The sequence below is a fragment of the Nilaparvata lugens genome, chromosome 1 (genome assembly GCF_014356525.2).
Source record: "Nilaparvata lugens isolate BPH chromosome 1, ASM1435652v1, whole genome shotgun sequence".
Classification (NCBI taxonomy): domain Eukaryota; kingdom Metazoa; phylum Arthropoda; class Insecta; order Hemiptera; family Delphacidae; genus Nilaparvata; species Nilaparvata lugens.
Window position 1 is genome coordinate 8,521,673 of NC_052504.1, and position 17,456 is coordinate 8,539,128.

Below are 17,456 nucleotides of genomic sequence, written 5' to 3' on the forward strand. Positions count from 1 at the left end.
GCTCACAACAAAATCTAATCGACAACTGTAGGTCGGTTGTACAAACAGTCAGTCAATTAGTGGGACAACAATTCGGCTGATTGGTGGGACAACCAGTCTGGCTAGTCAACCCACTAATCGGTAAACTAATTACCCCACTCATCCAGTAACCAGTTGTCTCACTAATAGGTCGACTGGTTTCCAAACTATCAGCCGAATAGTTGTCTGACAAGTTGTTCCACTGACTAGTTGTCCCACAAATCAGACGACTTGTTGTCCAACGAGTCATTCCACAAATTGGCCAACTAGTTGTCCCATAAATTGTCTAACTGGTTGTCACGCTAATCAATTGGCTATTTGTCCCACTAATTGGCCGGCTGTCTGACTGAGTGATTGGCTAGTTTTATGACTAGTCGCCCAACTTATTGGTCAGCTAGCTATCCCACAAATCGGACGACTAGTTGTCTGACTAGTAATCCCACTAATCAGTTGACTAGTTGTTGGCCGACTATTTGTCCCACTAATTGGTCAACAAGTTGTCTCACTAATCGACCAAATAGTTGTTTGACAAGTTGTTCCACTGACTAGTTGTCCCACCAATCGGCCGACCAGTTGTCCAACGAGTCATTCCATTAATTGGTCAACTAGTTGTCCAATAAATCATCTAGCTAGTTGTCCTGCAAATCAAGCGACTATTTGTCCCACCAATCAGCCAGTTGTCTGGCTAAGCAGTTGACTAGTTTCACGACTAGTTGCCCAACTAATTGGTCAGCTAACTGTCTCACAAATCGAACGACTAGTTGTCTGACCAGTAATCCCACTGATTGGTTGACTACTTGTTGGCCGACTATTTGTCCCACCAACTGGCTGACTAGTTGTCCAACAAGTCATTCCATTAATTGGCCGACTGGTTGTTGCATTAATTGGCCAACTAGTCATCCCACTAATCGGCCAACTGGTTGTCCCACTATTGACTGGCTAGTTTTCTGACCAGCCATCCCACTGAACGGCCGACTAGTTGTCCCACTATTCCACCCACTAGTTGCCCCACTAATCGGACGACTAGTTGTCCAACTATTCATCACACTAATCATTGTCCCACTAATTGATCAACTATTTGTCCCACTGATCAGCCGGTTGTCTGAATAAACGATCGACTAGTTTTATAACTAGTCATCCCACTTATTGGACAACTAGTCGGCTGATTAGTTGGACAACTTGTTGGCCAATTAGTGGTGACTTGTCAGTAGATTAGTGGGACAACTAGCCAGCCAATAAGTGGGGAAACTAGTTGGGTAACTAGTAGGCTGTTAAGTGATACAATTAGTTGGCCGATTAGTGGGACAACTAGTAGACCAATTAGTGGGACAACTAGTGGCTAGAATAGAGAAACAAGTAGTTGGCCGATTAGTGAGCTGTATGGTCATACTACAAGTTGGTCAATTAGTGGGACGACTAGTTGGCCGTTTAGTGAGATGGCTGGTTGGACAACTAGCCATTCAATTAGTGGGACAACTAGTCGGCAGATTATTGGAATGACTGGTCAGACAAATAGTCAGTCAATTAGTGGGACAACTAGCCAGTGGGGCAACTAGTGGCTGGATTAGTGAGACAACTTGTCGGCATATTAGTGTGATCAACTAGTTGTTCGATTAGTGGGTCAACTAGCTGGCCAATGAGTGTGACAACTAGGCGGTCAACTGGTGGGATAACTAGTCAGCTGATTACATGACTACATAAGGTTATTTAAACCACTGTATGACAAGGTTTCCGCAACCATCATATGACAAGGTTTTCACAACCATCATATGACACAGTTTTCATAGACTTCACATGGAAATTTTTCCATAGAATCTATGTGAAAAGGTTGTTACAACCTTCACAGTAAAAGGTTTTCACAACCTTTACATTAGAAGGTAAAGCAAAAAGGTTAAGCAAAGGTTAAGCCTTACAAAAGGTTAAGCAAAAAGGTTACAAAAACCTCAGAAAGCATCAAGTAGGAGCCTCATGTAAACCTTGAGACAACCTTTTCACAAGTTTACTCCCTTCTTACCAAAAATGATTTTAACAAGGGTTTCATGGACTTGACATGGAAAGGTTGTCATAGAATTCACATGAAAAGGTTTTTGTAAGCTTCACAAAGAAAGGTTTTCATAGTATTTATGTGAAAAGGTTCTTACAACCTTCACACAAAAAGGTTCTTACAACCTTTACACAAAAAGGTTTTTACAACCTTCACACAAAATAGTATCTCAAGTCACAAGGACATGAAGGGCCGTTTTGCAGGCGAGAATGATGTCTTGGCTAACGCCTTGACTAGAATTTCATTCAAGCACTGCAAATGACATTCACGTCTTAGTAACTTACACTATTTCTTGTTATAATAATCTGGTAAAGAATGATGAGAAACAGAAAACATTACCTGCTTGTGCTGAAATTACTACATGCATTCTATAAACATAACCTAGTTTACAAGTTTCAGATCAGGAATTTCTTGATTGTAGTTGACAAAACATCCACCTGGAGCGCTAAAAGGCGGCAGTTTTGCTGTTCCAAATTCGGAACTAGGAAACATACTTGACTGTAAATAAAACATATGATTTTATTACAGTATAGTATGCTGAAATGAGAATCATAATGTTTATTTGTTCTACAATCAGCTGTTTACCGTCTTGATTTCATGGATGTAAAACAGCTGAAATCGAATGACTATGACAAAAAGGATTTTACAACCTTAACACAGAAGCAACCTTTACATAAGCAGGTTTACAAAAGGTTGAGCAAAAAGGTGAAAAAAAAACTCAGAAAGCATCAAGTAGGAGCTTTGTGTAAACCTTGCAACAACCTTTTCACAAGCTTACTCCCTTGTCACCGAGAACCTTTATGAAAAGGTTACATGATTTTCATGAAAAGGTTTTAAAAATCTTAATGTGCTATCAGGGAGGAGGCGACTAGAAGGGACCCCATTTCCAAAGCCCTACTTCTCCTTCTTAATATACTTTGGAACTGTCCATTTCTCAAATGACACTTCCATTGACTTGGCATCGTGCCATTCTTTCTTTTTCTATCTGAAGGACTTCCTTGGCCATATTCTTACTTCTTCTTAGGCCAACTCAAGGTGTGATATAGACCATGCTGAAGGGTGGTGCTTTTATATGATGTCTCCAACAGTGCCTGCAGGATACCAGGCACCCTTCTGTAGTATTTACCCTTACTTGGACATGTGGTTGACTCCACTTCCCTAGCTGTTTTTGGGTACTAAACAAACAAACCAAACCCCAAGAGGAAGCTCCAGAAGTTGCCTCGCTTTTAAACCCATTGGGATCTGCCCCATCAGGGCAGGTTCCTCAATCTGAAATGGGTGCTTCAGGGACACAGGAAATTACATTGCCCTCTTATGTGGAGGCTATCAACATTGTGAAGGCTTCTACTGATAATGACATGGATGAAGTAAGCTCAATCACACCATCCCAACTGGAGGGAGAGGATGAGCTGTTCAAAAGTCCAGAAAAGTAAGAATCTGCATGAATGTCTGAGGATGAAATTGATCAACCAAACAGTTTGTGGGTGGAGAGGCCAAACCTTACCACTGCTCCAAGAAGGGCAGTCATTCAAGAAAAACTGGATGAGTGATTCAAGAAACAGAATAAGTGAATGAGATAAAATCAGGTCAATGGGCAACCTGAAAAATACAAAAAAATAATATAGTCTATTATACAGAAAATTTTGAATGAAATATTAATTATTGATATTAATAAATGATGCAGCAAAAACAGATTTAAAGATATGCTAAACCCTTTTTGTAATTCTTGATAACTTTTATTAGATAAATTAATAATTACGAATTGATAATGAAAATATGTTCAAATGTAGATAATAATTTTGTTAACTATGTTAAATATGTAATCCTGGAAATTAATAAATACGCTACATTCAAGAAAGTAGCTGACGATGGTTTAGAGTACTCATTTTATACAAAAGTGTAATATACAAATACCTGTAATAACACACATAATGTTGGTAATAACTGTATCTACAAATGGGGATCGCGACCTTAGACTAAATAATAAATAATTCAAAATAACCCCTGAAAAGGTCAAGTAATGATTAATAAACAAGACAAAATGAGCAAGTAATGATAAAGGTTGATAATGATTCGAATTGATACAAAATACTTATCTAATACATGTAGAGCGTGAGATCCAATCTCAAATTGGATGGACAGTAAATCGAGACCCCCTCGACAATACTGGGCGATGGTGACAACTTGGATGGACCCACAAAGTGGAGTGAACCACAGTGAGTTGCCAGCTCTGGACTGGATGGCGAGACACGAAGAGCGGTGACTTGAATGACCCGCAAGCAGGAAAAGATCAGACTGAGCAACAGACTCCGGACTGGAATGATGGCGATCTGGATAGCCAACAGTGATGGCTCAGTGGTGATGACACAGGAACGGCAGCAACACAGCGATGTGTGGGTGATGTCAGGTTATCTTTGTCAGTATGATACGGGCATAAGACAGACACAATAACCGTGTGACACAGTTGAGATATGCAACACATAACTTGAATGTAACATAGCTGATAATTTACTGAACTGAATAAACTGTCCAAAGGCTAGGCATGGTGAATGACATATAAAGTTAATTGAGTTGGTGACGGCCAAAATTCACTGCACTGAAGCTATGAGTGAATGTCTGAATAGAAAACCATCCAATTGGCATGGCATGGTGTAACAAATGTTTGTAGATCACTATTAAATGGTTGAAACTGATACACCATCTATGAGGTAGACATGAAAATTGCTGATACTGTGATCTAGCAATGAACGCTTAGGTAGCAAGCTGACTAACCTAGCAAGACGGATACAGAACAGAATGTCTGACTGCACCGTGAATGATGAAAGTGTGATCTTGAAATGCAAGCAACACACTAGTAAAAATGTCCCGCAAGACCAGAATTACTTCCATGAAATGATGAATACGAAATGGGCCTCAAACCCTGCCAAAATGTTTACTGCTAAATGAATGTTCAGTTCGCAATCATAAACTTGATGCTAAATATGTTGAATGTTCTGGAAACTTGATTTTCATAGTCAGTAATATGAAATTGATTTGAGTTCTCACACTGAGCAGTGAATGCATTTAGATTGAGAATAAACAGTTCAAACACAAGTGACGAAAGCAGCATGGTGCAACATACCAATAATGATGATTGAAGATATTTCATGAACTAACAAACCAAAATTGATGAAACTTGTATCGAAGCACTGGTAAAAACATTCTACGTCAAATAGGTATGAATTTGATACTGAGAATTAGAAAATATTTAATTGAATGCAACAAAAGATGAGGAGAAGAAAAATGCTGGTCTGATACATTATGCCATTTTGGTAGAAGATGGAGAAAGGAAAGAGGTTTGCAAGAACCCATGTTGAACGACAACACTTTTGATTCAATATACTCACTAAGTTTCAATACATCATATCTTCGCCTTTGTCTATCGACTATCTTCATGCTCCCAAGTGAACACATTGATCCAAAAGTATGAGTAAAAAACATCTAGACACAATAGGAATACTCCAAAATAATATTAAATAATGACAAAATATACAATAAAACTAATGTACGAATATAATATGACCAAAGCTGATGGAATCTGTGAACTACAAAAGACACAGTGGAAGTGAGCCAATGACAAAGTGACTAACGCGATAAGTTGGGACAGAAACACAGCACGTAGTGCAAAATCTGACAACCACACAAAAATGAACTTTTCCTTTCCATTTGAGAGTATTTCGGCCACATACCTAACCTAATATTGTCATAAGCTCATGAACATGGAAAACAATGCTTTCATTATTATAGAAGCCAGTTACTAACACACACACAGAGCAAAATTATGGGAAATTAACTAGATTGGGCAGAAATTACAGTCAAATGAAGCAGCTTGGCAAAAATAGTATATTTCGCACCTAGAGCAGAAAATGAGATTTTTCTGGCTCGAAATCAGTTTTCAAGTCCAAGGACTAGAAGAGATTGAGAGCCGGAAAGCATTTTTGCCTGTGGTGCAAATGATATTTTTTGCCACACTACAGGTATTGCTGACAAAATAAATAAGGAATACAAAATAAAGAATACTTGTTATCATACCTATCTCTTGATTTTAGTGGTAGAAGATTTGCAGTCAGGATTTCAGATTCTTTTAAAATTTCACTTGGAATATCACAGGTGTTGTCATCTTCAAACATTTTTGAAAATTCGGAATGCGCTAATCAACAATTAGTAATTGAATAAAAATGGTTGTGAAGCAAATGCTGAATTGTTTTGATTCGAAATTCGAACTGAAGTCATGGCGACTTTGATGAAGAAAGTAGACACTCGCCTGATCTAGTGGATGACATTAACTACGGACTTACTTACTGTGGCTGGAAAGAGTACACTTTCTGGCCTAGACTGGAAAAGAAACCTGTTTCTTATGTCAGACAAGAGTCATCTGCAAACAAGGTCTTTCAGATCTAAGTAGGGACTGGAAAACAGTGCTTTCTGTGCAGTGTGGCGAAAAGAGAATTCCTGACTAATAACTTTGGAATAATGCATCTAATAAGCAAAGCATGTTGGTTGATTCAACCTGGAGTGCCACATGCCTGCCAGCTAGTGGAATATAATATTTGAAATAGATGCTGGTGTAACTGATTTATAAGTTAGAACAGGTTATTTGATTGATCGGATTAGCTGATTTCAGTTCAGCAATCAATTTTTTACACTGTTACTTTGAGGGTATGATAATCCTGAATAATCCTGCGTTGTGATTGGTGGAGAACCTTTCCAAAAATTCAAACCTATTGCATAATTTCCAAATTATGATATAAGTTTTAAAACATCTATTGTGAAAAGACAGCTATCATGGATGGAATTTTATGTTTTAATGTTCAAGTTATAACATGATTGTAGATCAAATTGTAGTTCAATGCTACCGGTACTTGTTTAGTCAATTCCAGCTTAACTAATGGCACAGTTGTTAAAGGTCATAGGTGTCCTATCAATAATATTACAGCATGCTGTTTGTGGCACACAATTGTGTACAGTGTTAGGAAAAGTGATCTGGGTAGACATAGTGGAGAATTATATATCATGAAATATAAGTACCTAAATTTCTATGAAAACCCACAAGGATATTTATTCAACGACTCCGATCAGTAAAACATTTTTATTTATCACCAAATTCTCAAAAATAGAATTATATGATCAGATATCAATATTTTATTCACTAAAGTGACCTATATCTGTACACTTGTATACATCTATATACATTATTATACATCATTTTATCTATTCACTATTATCATTTTTTGTTCATTTCTTTTATTTTTTCACAAATATCAATTTTGTTCATTTTTCCTCTGTTGCTATTGATTTAAATTGAATGTGCATGGCTTTTTTTGCTTAAGAATTATTTGTGAGTCAATTTCACCTGTGAAACATTATGATAAACTAAATTAACTGTTACAAAACCTGGTCTATTCATGGAGCTGAAAGACAATGTAAACAAACATTGTGTAAGTGGTTATTGGAGCAGTAAGACTCCATTGGAGCAGTAATGCTTAGCACTCAGAAAATAGGAAATAAATAAGGAACTTAATAGTCACAGTACATCAGCTATGAGTGCTTGTCATATAGAGCTTTTCATGGTCAATTTCATTTTGTGTGACATCATTTTTTTCTGGTTTCAATTTCTTATATCCTACATGTTCCCTTATGGGGGGATGAGAAATATTTTCTGATCCATTTTGAAATCATGAACTAGAAATAAAAAATATTGTTATTTTGACTTTGTAACTCACTTGTTTTTTGTTCAAATAAATAAATAATAATATGATAGGATTGTAAGCTGGTATTTACAAGTCAAGCAATTAAGATCTTATGAGAAAACATTTTTATACATACAAAATTACAAATTTCATGTTTTGTTGTCTCTTCTTTCTATAAACAGATTATATAATCTTAGTATATACTAAAATAGAAACAAATCAAAAAACTTTATAATTAAAAAATATGATAAATTGGAGACTGTTGACCTACTGTTCACAACTAATATTCACATATTAATTTTTAATACGTTCAAACACTTTGAGAGTGTTCAAGATTGGCAACAACGTATTTAATTTTTCAGAGATTGCTTCATGAAAGAAATACAATCTATTGGCAAGAATAGTTTGTATTTAGATTGATTTCTACAGTGATGCAGAATTGATGCCTAGAGAGATTGGACTTCCAGATAGTCTTTATTACACAAATTTATCTGGATAATCTTTTACCATTTACCTAATTCATCAATCATTTTTGTATCATAGCTATTTGTTGTTGTTGTTATATGTTCCACACATAATTTTCAATTCAATAATTTATATTATGCATCCATATATTTATTAATCTGTAAGGGATTAGTGATTTGAATGTTGCAATTTCATGTGTACAGAATGATTGATTCCACTTGGGATGATTATGTGAATTTTCTATAAATACTGGTCATGCAAATGTTTAACATCAATTGTTAGATCTGAGAATTTTTTTTTCATTTTGATTGTAAATGTTATGTAACCCAGCTAAAACAAAAAATAAAAATACTGATAGATAAAATATGTATGTATATATTTTATATATGTAACAAAAAATAAAATATTCCTTCATAACTGAAACAATAATATCAAATTATCAACAGATTTGAACACAATTTCACAATCCATAACATTTACAAATATATATGTGACATTAATGTCCAATATTCCTGAATGATGAAAGAAACAAATACCATATTGAATTACCAAAAGGCTTGAACACAATTTCACCATCAAAAATATTTACAATGGTAATGTATGAGACAGAAAAATTCTTAGATTAAACATTATAACATTCAATCAACAGCACTTGAGGTCTTTCTCTATGAGGCACCAAATAAAATACAAGCTCAGTTATTTGAAAAAAAAGAGTGTTATGTCATTGTCTAGAGGACAAAGAAAATTGTTGATTGAAGATATCAGGCCTATATGACAAAAGTTGGGTGAACACAAATAGTTAATTTGCTGATTTATCCTCAAATTGAGAGAAGGTTAGAAGAAATTTGGCACTATATTTGTACTGTTAGAGATAAACCACTATTCTCTAATCCAAGCATTAAAACTTATTAATAATGAGTTGCTATTAATCATAAACTCCACCTTGACTGACTATTTAAAAGTGGTCTCTTGTTTGTTCAAGATCAATGAATAATTAATAGAAATAAGAAGTCTTACTGTAGGCCTCTAATCTTTGAAACAATCAGAACACTTGATAAAATCATTTATTCATCTATTATACAAACATAATTATTGATTGAGCCACATCAGCTTGATTACTGCTGATGAAAGCTAACATCATCTTTTAATAAGTCCAACAGATAACAGGACACTGGGTGTGGACTGCATTTGACTATTAGTTACAGACTTTTTGAGTATTACAGATGAAACAATGAAGTTGTTTACTACATTTTCATTGTATCCATAAAGTAGTTTTACTTTACAAGAGCTAAAATGTTTAGCCATTTTATTGTTGTACTTACTAAGGTAACCACAAGAACATGATAATGAATTATCTCTGAATTTTAATAAGGAGTGTCTGGAGTACTCCTTGATATGGATATCCATCACATGATATCGGACAGCTTGTTCACAAAATGTTGAATAAGTACATTTCTTGCAGTTGAACCTGGAATTGAACTTGTGATGAGTAAGTGGTCCTTCACATTCAATACACATTGAACTTGGTGAAAGACCAAAAACATCGAGTCTCTGAATGGGAATTGTGTTGTACATTTTCACAATTGTTGTTAGTACTTTACTATTGTGACGAGCTGACCCTGACTTCTGATTCCTATCTCTAACAATTCTAGAGTCTCTTTCAGTCACAATACTACTATGTCTGACAATTCCCATCTTGTTTTTGCAACTGCCATGATCATTTTCCAAGTGGTCTTTCATAGCAACAGCATGTATAAAATTGAGTGAGCACTTAGGACATTTTTCAACAAATGGCTTTTGAAGATGTCGCAATATGTGTTGAGTGAAATTGTTGAGATCATATAAGAGCTTATCTTGCTCAGGTTCTATAACAAATATTTTGAAACAGACCGGACACCAAATACTTCTATTTTGATTGTGGAATGAAGAATAATGTTTGCTTAGATGTTTTTGTTCAGAACACATGAAATTGCATAGACCACATCGAAAAGGTAATTCAAGTTCTGAATGAGTATCTTTCATATGTTCCAGAAGTCTAAGCCGATATGAAAAATCTTCATCACAAATCAAACATGAAGTTTCACTAGGTTTATTTTTATGAAAATTAGTGATATGATTTCTTAATTTTATTTCATTGCTGAAGCTTTTCAGGCAAACTGTACAAACTCTTATTCTATTGAAACCAGTCTTGTTCAGAGAATGTTGTATCAAATGTTCAATGAATAAATCATTTTTGTAGAATGTTTCAGCACAGAGATGACAGCTAACAGAAAAATCAGCTTCACTAGAAATTACCTCATCTCCTGAATAGGTTCCATAGTAGTAAGGTTCTATAACTGATACTGATGAGGGTTCTTCTGCAGTTGATTCTGTTAATGACCTGTTGATTGCAGATTTGTTAAGTGTAGTTGATTCTGTTAATGACCTGTTGATTGCAGATTTGTTGAGTGTAGTTGATTCTGTTAATGACCTGTTGATTGCAGATTTGTTGAGTGTAGTTGATTCTGTTAATGACCTGTTGATTGCAGATTTGTTGAGTGTAGTTGATTGCACTGTAGAAACAGCTGGATGATTGGTTGTAGTAGAGCAGTTTGTGGAGCAGCATTCCAATCGTGAGTACCTCCAATGCTCATGAGGATTGGCAACAATTGCATCAAGCACTGAATGCACTGCACTTAGAGTTTTGAAATTTTCAACAGTTCTGGTGAGTTCACTTACATGGGCCAGGAATTTGTTGTAGGCACTCAAACTATGTGTTCCCCATTCTTCACGCCACATCAATTCATTGAGGCACAATTGAATTTGTGCTGTTGAGAGAGAGCTCAAAGAGGCATCAAAGATGTGGAGAGAGGATCGTGTTAATTGTATAACCTTCGAATTGTTCACTGGAATACCTCCATCGATGAATGGATAATACACATTCTGAAACCCAACATTTGTGAATAAACTCTTACTTACTGTCCTGTCTATCACAATGACACTTTGTTGATCAATGAAACACGAGAGAATATCTAATGATGTACTATTAGATCTCAGGGATATAGGAGGTAATGACAAAATGATTCTCTTTTTGGTTGTCACATCATAAGCACCAACTATTACAATTTTCAATCTCTTCATTGCATTGTCCTTTACGCCAACATACATTAAACAGACTTCTACAGCTCTCCGTTGCCCACCAAGTTTTTCAAAATGTTCATGGATAGCAGATGTGCAGACAGCTCTAAAATAGCAATACAGTTTATGTATTGAGCTTAAGGGCACATTTTGTAGATCTTTGGCAACTTGTAGAGGTTTGGTAAGGGTTATCCAATCATACAAGAGGTGTAATATGGATTTTGGAGAAAGTTGACCATCAAAAAACCCCCTGAAATACATGGTTGAGATGGCTCGTTCACCACTACAACAAGGTCTACTCCATTTGAAAATACTACCACCTGATACATTGCATTGTATTAGAGTCATTTTAACCCTAGTCCCATCAGAATTTCTATGCCTTTCACAGTGATGATTCTGAAGTATCAAGGTTTTTTTGATCAACCAAGCTTCAAGCATTCCAATAGATAATGAGGTTATCTTTCTTACTTCTTTTTCTAATTGTTTCAATCTCTCAGTTTTCTCATTTTCCTGGAGTCGATTGTAGAAATTGAGACCATTGATCAAATCAATACAGAGACCAGGAAAATCTTTCAATATTCGAGACCTGAATCTCATGTTTTCATTATATTCATCGTCATCATCTGTCAAATCTATGACAGCCATTCTATTTTCATTATTTTTTGTTTCATTCAAGGCAGAGTAGGGTCTTTTCCTGTAGTTGTGATTATTGTTCTTATTGAGCACAATGGAGCTTGCACTGTCAAATACAATTTCAATGTCATCATCATCTTGTTTGTGATTGAATTCATGAATATTTTCTCTATCATCTTCATCATCATCCTCTATAAGGATGCAGTCATCCTCAAATTTGTTCATGGAGCCAGCCATTAGATTCTCATGGGCATCACCTGTTGGAAAAATAATGGAACACAACATTAATAAGATGATTGATATACATACATAACTAATAAAATATTTACTTTGTTTCAATAAAACACAATTTTTTACTTTGATTCTCTGTTTGAACAAGCTTGAAGGTACAGTAATCATGTATGAAAAATCCTCACTCCTATCTTGTTTCATAGGATTGTTTTCCTTTTTTCATGTGATGATTGATTCTAAGTATTATTACAATTAATATCTTTCCTGCAAAAATAGATACAATATCAGGAACATGTGAAAAATATAAAATCAATATGAATATAAATTATGAAAAATTCATCAATGATTACAATGATTGGTATATCCAAGCTTGCTCAATTATACTAGGAACCGGTTCACAAGCTCCAATTAAAGAATGCATGGCAGCAGTTGGCTTGTTACTTTGATCTTTTGATGTATTGGCACCTTTATGGACAGGATTGCATGGTCTCTAACTGTCATAGGAAAGGAAAATTTGTTTTTCAGAGTGATTGCTTTCTACTTTTTATAATTCAAAAATTACAGCAAATTTAAACAAAATTTAAATAACTTTTTGTTTTTAAAAAGAACGACTAGTAGTCAGATTTTTAACAATAAATAAAATAAAGTGAGTGATTAATTCATTTACTGTAAAAAATCTGACTGCTAGTCATTCTTTTTAATAGCAAAAAGTGATTCAATAATAAGCAGTTCATGATGGAAAACAACGTTGAAAATTCTAGATTTAAAAAATAAAATAAAATTGAATAATTTAACTTTTAATTTGAATTAAAATTTCATTTTCAAGTAGAAACATTCTAACAAGTAAATATTCATAAGTATTTATTTTTTAACACGTATTTTGGCTACCCACAACTCATATTATTATAGCCTCATTACTTGTAGGTGCTCAACCGATATAATAGAATTGTTATATAATTCTTATTAAATTATAATAATTGTCCTACATGATAGATGGATAGATAATTTAGCAGCCACTGACCCCCTCTCAAAGGGGTATATGGACTTGTCAATCATTTGAATTATATAACTTAAATTTTTCATATATAAAACCTATTGTTAAATATACTCTTGAAGGTCTACAAAAATCACCATGAACTGAAGCAGCTGAAAAACTCATGAATCGAACAGAAACACTATCCTTCCAGTTCTGTATTCAACTGAACTCTCAGTTTTTCAAGCGTTTGACAGGTTAAATGTGTTGGCAATGCATTGAATAGATGAATACCTACACTGGTTACCCCTTTTCTTATATAAAGCTGTGCAATGTGTTTCATCCCTGAGTACATGTCTGTGTCTTGTTTCATAGGAATGTATCATGAAACCCTTCTTAAACATTGACTCATTTTTTTTAGTCAAATTGCTTCCAACATATATAAACTAGGGAGTGGGGGAATTTTTAATTGCTTAATAAAGGGTCTGCTACTAGTTCTAATTTAGTCCCCTACCATAACACGAATTGCCCATTTCTGCAACTTGGAGATATGGCTGACATCTAGAATTACCCCAAAATGCAATGCCATATGTGAATGGAGTAGTGCATAATAGACCTCTTTCCAAGTTTGAATATCAAGTAGGTTTTTCAAGGTAATTGAAAACCAATGATTATAATAATTATCAACTTAGGTTGGATGAAATTTCTGTCAAATTCTAGAATAATTTAATGTCAAAGCAGTAAGTTAGAATTTTCATTGTTAAACTTATAACCTCCAAATCACTAAATATGGTGAGAAATCTCTCCAAAAGCCAAGAGTCGCCATATTGTTTATCATTTGTGAGGTCTTTTAGGTCTGTTCACAGTGATGTCAATTGAGACTTTTTTTAATGTCAAGACATTGGTCGGATAGAAGCATGTACAGAAATGTAGATGTAAAAAAGTGAATATAGCTGCAGTGTGACTTCTGAGTGATGCTAATTCGAGATAAAGCTGAATGGGCTTTGGCAAATGACCAACCATTTATGTCAGTGATTGTAAACTATGTCTCACATAGCTATGTTTGATTTTATGTAGTAGCTCTGCAACTAAGCATGAGTCTAATAGCCAGTTTTTTGCATCACAGTTCAATAATTAGGTTCATGAGCTCCAGTTCAAGAAAGCTGGAGTATTTTATTATTCCTATAGAAATTTTTCAAATTCAATTTGAATTTGAATGTGATTCAGCTGTGTCTCATGAACCAAATCTTTAATTCTAGTCTATCTTAGTCTTGAACTTGCTTTAGACTGAAGTTGTAGTGAAACGAGAGCTTGTGAACTAACCCTGAGTAACCTGGCTGGCTGAGGACTAGTGTGAAGGAGACCCTGAACAATATATTGGCTTGATCAAACAATAAAGTTGATTGATAGCTTCAATCAACCTCAATCATTCCTTCAATATTTTGATCAACCCTGTTCATTGTGGTTGTTTCTTAAGCAGCTTGGTTGATTTTGGTCGTGACTGCCATGGTTTTCACATTCTGACTGGAGCAATGCTTGATGAAATCTAGAATTCTGAATTCTAGATGATCAATCCCCTTCTCCAACTATTCAAATCATTCAAAGTTTCTATCAAGCAAATTTTCATTTCATTTCTGAAGAACTTGCTAATTTTGTGATGAACAGGTCATTTCAAAGACTCAATCTTTTAGAGTATTCTATTCTGAGAATAAATTGATCATCAGGTAACTGAACTTGAAGCTTTCTCCCTTTTGTTACAATAATTTACTTTCTTGAAATTAGCCAAATTTGAAAACTTGGCCTTCAGCCTTTTTGTTACAGTGTCACCGCTAATTTTTCAAAATTACTCTAACTCCTTGGAGAAGGCATATGGTAGGGCACCTGAGAATTATATTCATCTGGTGAGGGAAGTGTACAGATGAACCATCACACATGTGAGAACCAGTGTGGGAAGAACTAATGAATTCCAAGTACAAGTTGGTGTTAACCAAGGCTCAGTACTCAGTCCATACTTGTTTGACCTAATTATTGATGGCATAGAATATGAGATTAAGAGGCCAGCACCATGGTGCATGCTGTTTGCTGATAACATTGTGCTCTGCAAAAAGACTAAAGTCTGCGAGATATTACTTTTAACACGGCTCTTTCTCGAAGTTGGAGAGGTCTGATGCTCTATCCTCCACTAATCACTCCCACTACCTATCAGCATTCTCCTACTCTTGTCAGTACTGTGTGTTTGTGTGTGTGTGTGTGTGTGTGTGTGTGAGAGAGAGAGACACGTATGGGAGTGCATGGCCTTGGTGAAAAAATAAAAATGGTGAGATGTTCACAAACTTCTGTGCCAGTAGGGATCTAGTGATTGGAGGTACTTTATTCCCACACAAGAAATGCCATAAGATCTAATGGGTATCTCCTGATCATATAACAGAGAACCAAATTGATCATATTGCAGTGAGCAGGAAATTTCGACAGTCTCTGAAAGATGTAAGAAACAAAAGAGGAGCTGATGTTGGGAGTGATCACCACTTGATGCTTGCTGAATTTAAATTGAAAATTATGTCAGCACAGAAAAAAATTCCGAACACAAGTAAAGGCTTTGATGTGGCAAAGTTATGAAGCAGACAGGTGGAGGATGCCTTTAAAATTGAACTTAGAAACAAGTATGAAGCCCTAACTCAGCATTCATATGGAGAGGATGTAGAGCCTGCATGGAAGAGTGCTATGAAGATTGCTTGAAGAGACCTGTATAAATGTTCTAGGATGCAAAAATTATAGGAAAAAAGAATGGATGTCTGAGCTTACTTGGAATCTTATAGAAGACAGAAAAGCAAAGAAGGGCCTTCTAAATGCAAGTAAAACTAGCCTCCAGAGGAGACAAGCCCAAATAGAATACAATGCAATTGAAAAGGAAATAAAGAAAAGTGTCAGAAATGACCACCGCAGGTTTGTAGATGGGATGGCTACAAAAGCAGAGGAAGCAGCTAGAAAAGGGGTAGCAAGAAGCTATATAGCATTACAAGGATCCTCTCAAAGAACAAGGCCAGAAAGAATAGACCTGTCAGAAGTAAAACAGGCGAGCTTCTCACAAATATTGAAGATCAACTGCAGATATGGTGGGAGCATCTCTTGGAATTGTTGGGTAGTGGAAACCTGGAAGGTGGAGAGGAAGATGAGCAACCGTTTGAGGAGAACCCTGAAATTCTTGTCCATAGCCCTACAAAAGATGAGATCAATATGGCTCTGAATGGATTGAAGAGAGGCAAGGCACCGGGACTGGATAATATATCACCAGATGTAATGAGGGTGGATGTAGACCTGACAGCAGATATACTCCAGCCGCTCTTTCACAGGATATGGACAAAAGAAAGTGTCCCACAGGATTGGAAAAAAGGACTGATAGTGAAGATTCCAAAGAAAGGTGACACCTCCAACTGTGACAACTGGAGAGGAATCACATTATTATCAGTGCCTGGAAAAGTCCTGTCAAGGGTCATTTTAAATCAAACAAAGGACTCCATAGAAAGAAAACTGTGGAAAGAGCAAGCAGGATTCCGAAAACACCACAGCTGTGTTGATTTACTCATCTTGAGAATCATCTTGGAGCAAAGTAATGAGTGGCATGTCACACTATACTTGGCCTTTATTGACTTCAAAAAGGCATTCGATTCAGTCAATAGGTGTGTGCTGTGGAAAACTTTAATAGAGTATGGAATCCCAGTTAAAATAATTAGAATACTGGAGAAAATGTATGAGGGCTATGAATGCCAGGTACTGCATGAAGGGAAGATTACCCAGCCATTCCTAATAAGATCAGGTGTTTGTCAAGGTTGCATGCTGTCACCAACATTGTTCCTGCTGGTATTGGATCGGGTCATAAGGAATGTACAGGCGGGGAGAAGGAGAGGACTGCAGTGGGGGTTAAGACAGAGGCTGGAAGACCTGGACTTTGCTGACGATATATGCCTATTAGCCCAGTGCTCCAGAGACATGGAAGAGAAACTTTTTAGGCAAGAAAAAGAAGCTGCAGAAGCAGGTCTCTGTATTAATAAGAAAAAGACAAAGGAAATGAGATCAAATGCAGCAACAGATAGGCAGTTTGAAGTGGGTGGTACTCGCATCCAGACTGTAGACTCCTTTGTTTATTTGGGGAGTGCAGTGACCATCACTGGGGGCACTGATGAAGATGTTGGAAGCCGAATTAGAAAAGTGAATGGTGCCTTCATTCAATTGAACAAGTTATGGAAAA

At 35.8% G+C, this 17,456-nt stretch overlaps 1 protein-coding gene across 4 annotated transcripts in view; it reads right to left on the reverse strand.

The window, feature by feature from the left end:
• Positions 1-7,175: 7,175 nt before the first annotated feature.
• Positions 7,176-17,456, reverse strand: part of LOC111051317 — a 93,504-nt gene continuing 83,223 nt past the window's right edge. For 2 of the 4 annotated variants that reach the window (XM_039429479.1, XM_022337806.2), the window contains exon 3: positions 7,176-12,263. In XM_039429479.1, coding sequence (XP_039285413.1) covers positions 9,394-12,243 — 2,850 coding nt within the window. In that variant the 5' untranslated portion in view covers positions 12,244-12,263 and the 3' untranslated portion in view covers positions 7,176-9,393. The remainder of the gene's footprint in view (positions 12,264-17,456) is intronic. The other 2 variants (XM_039429489.1, XM_039429483.1) reach the window with 2 other exon arrangements.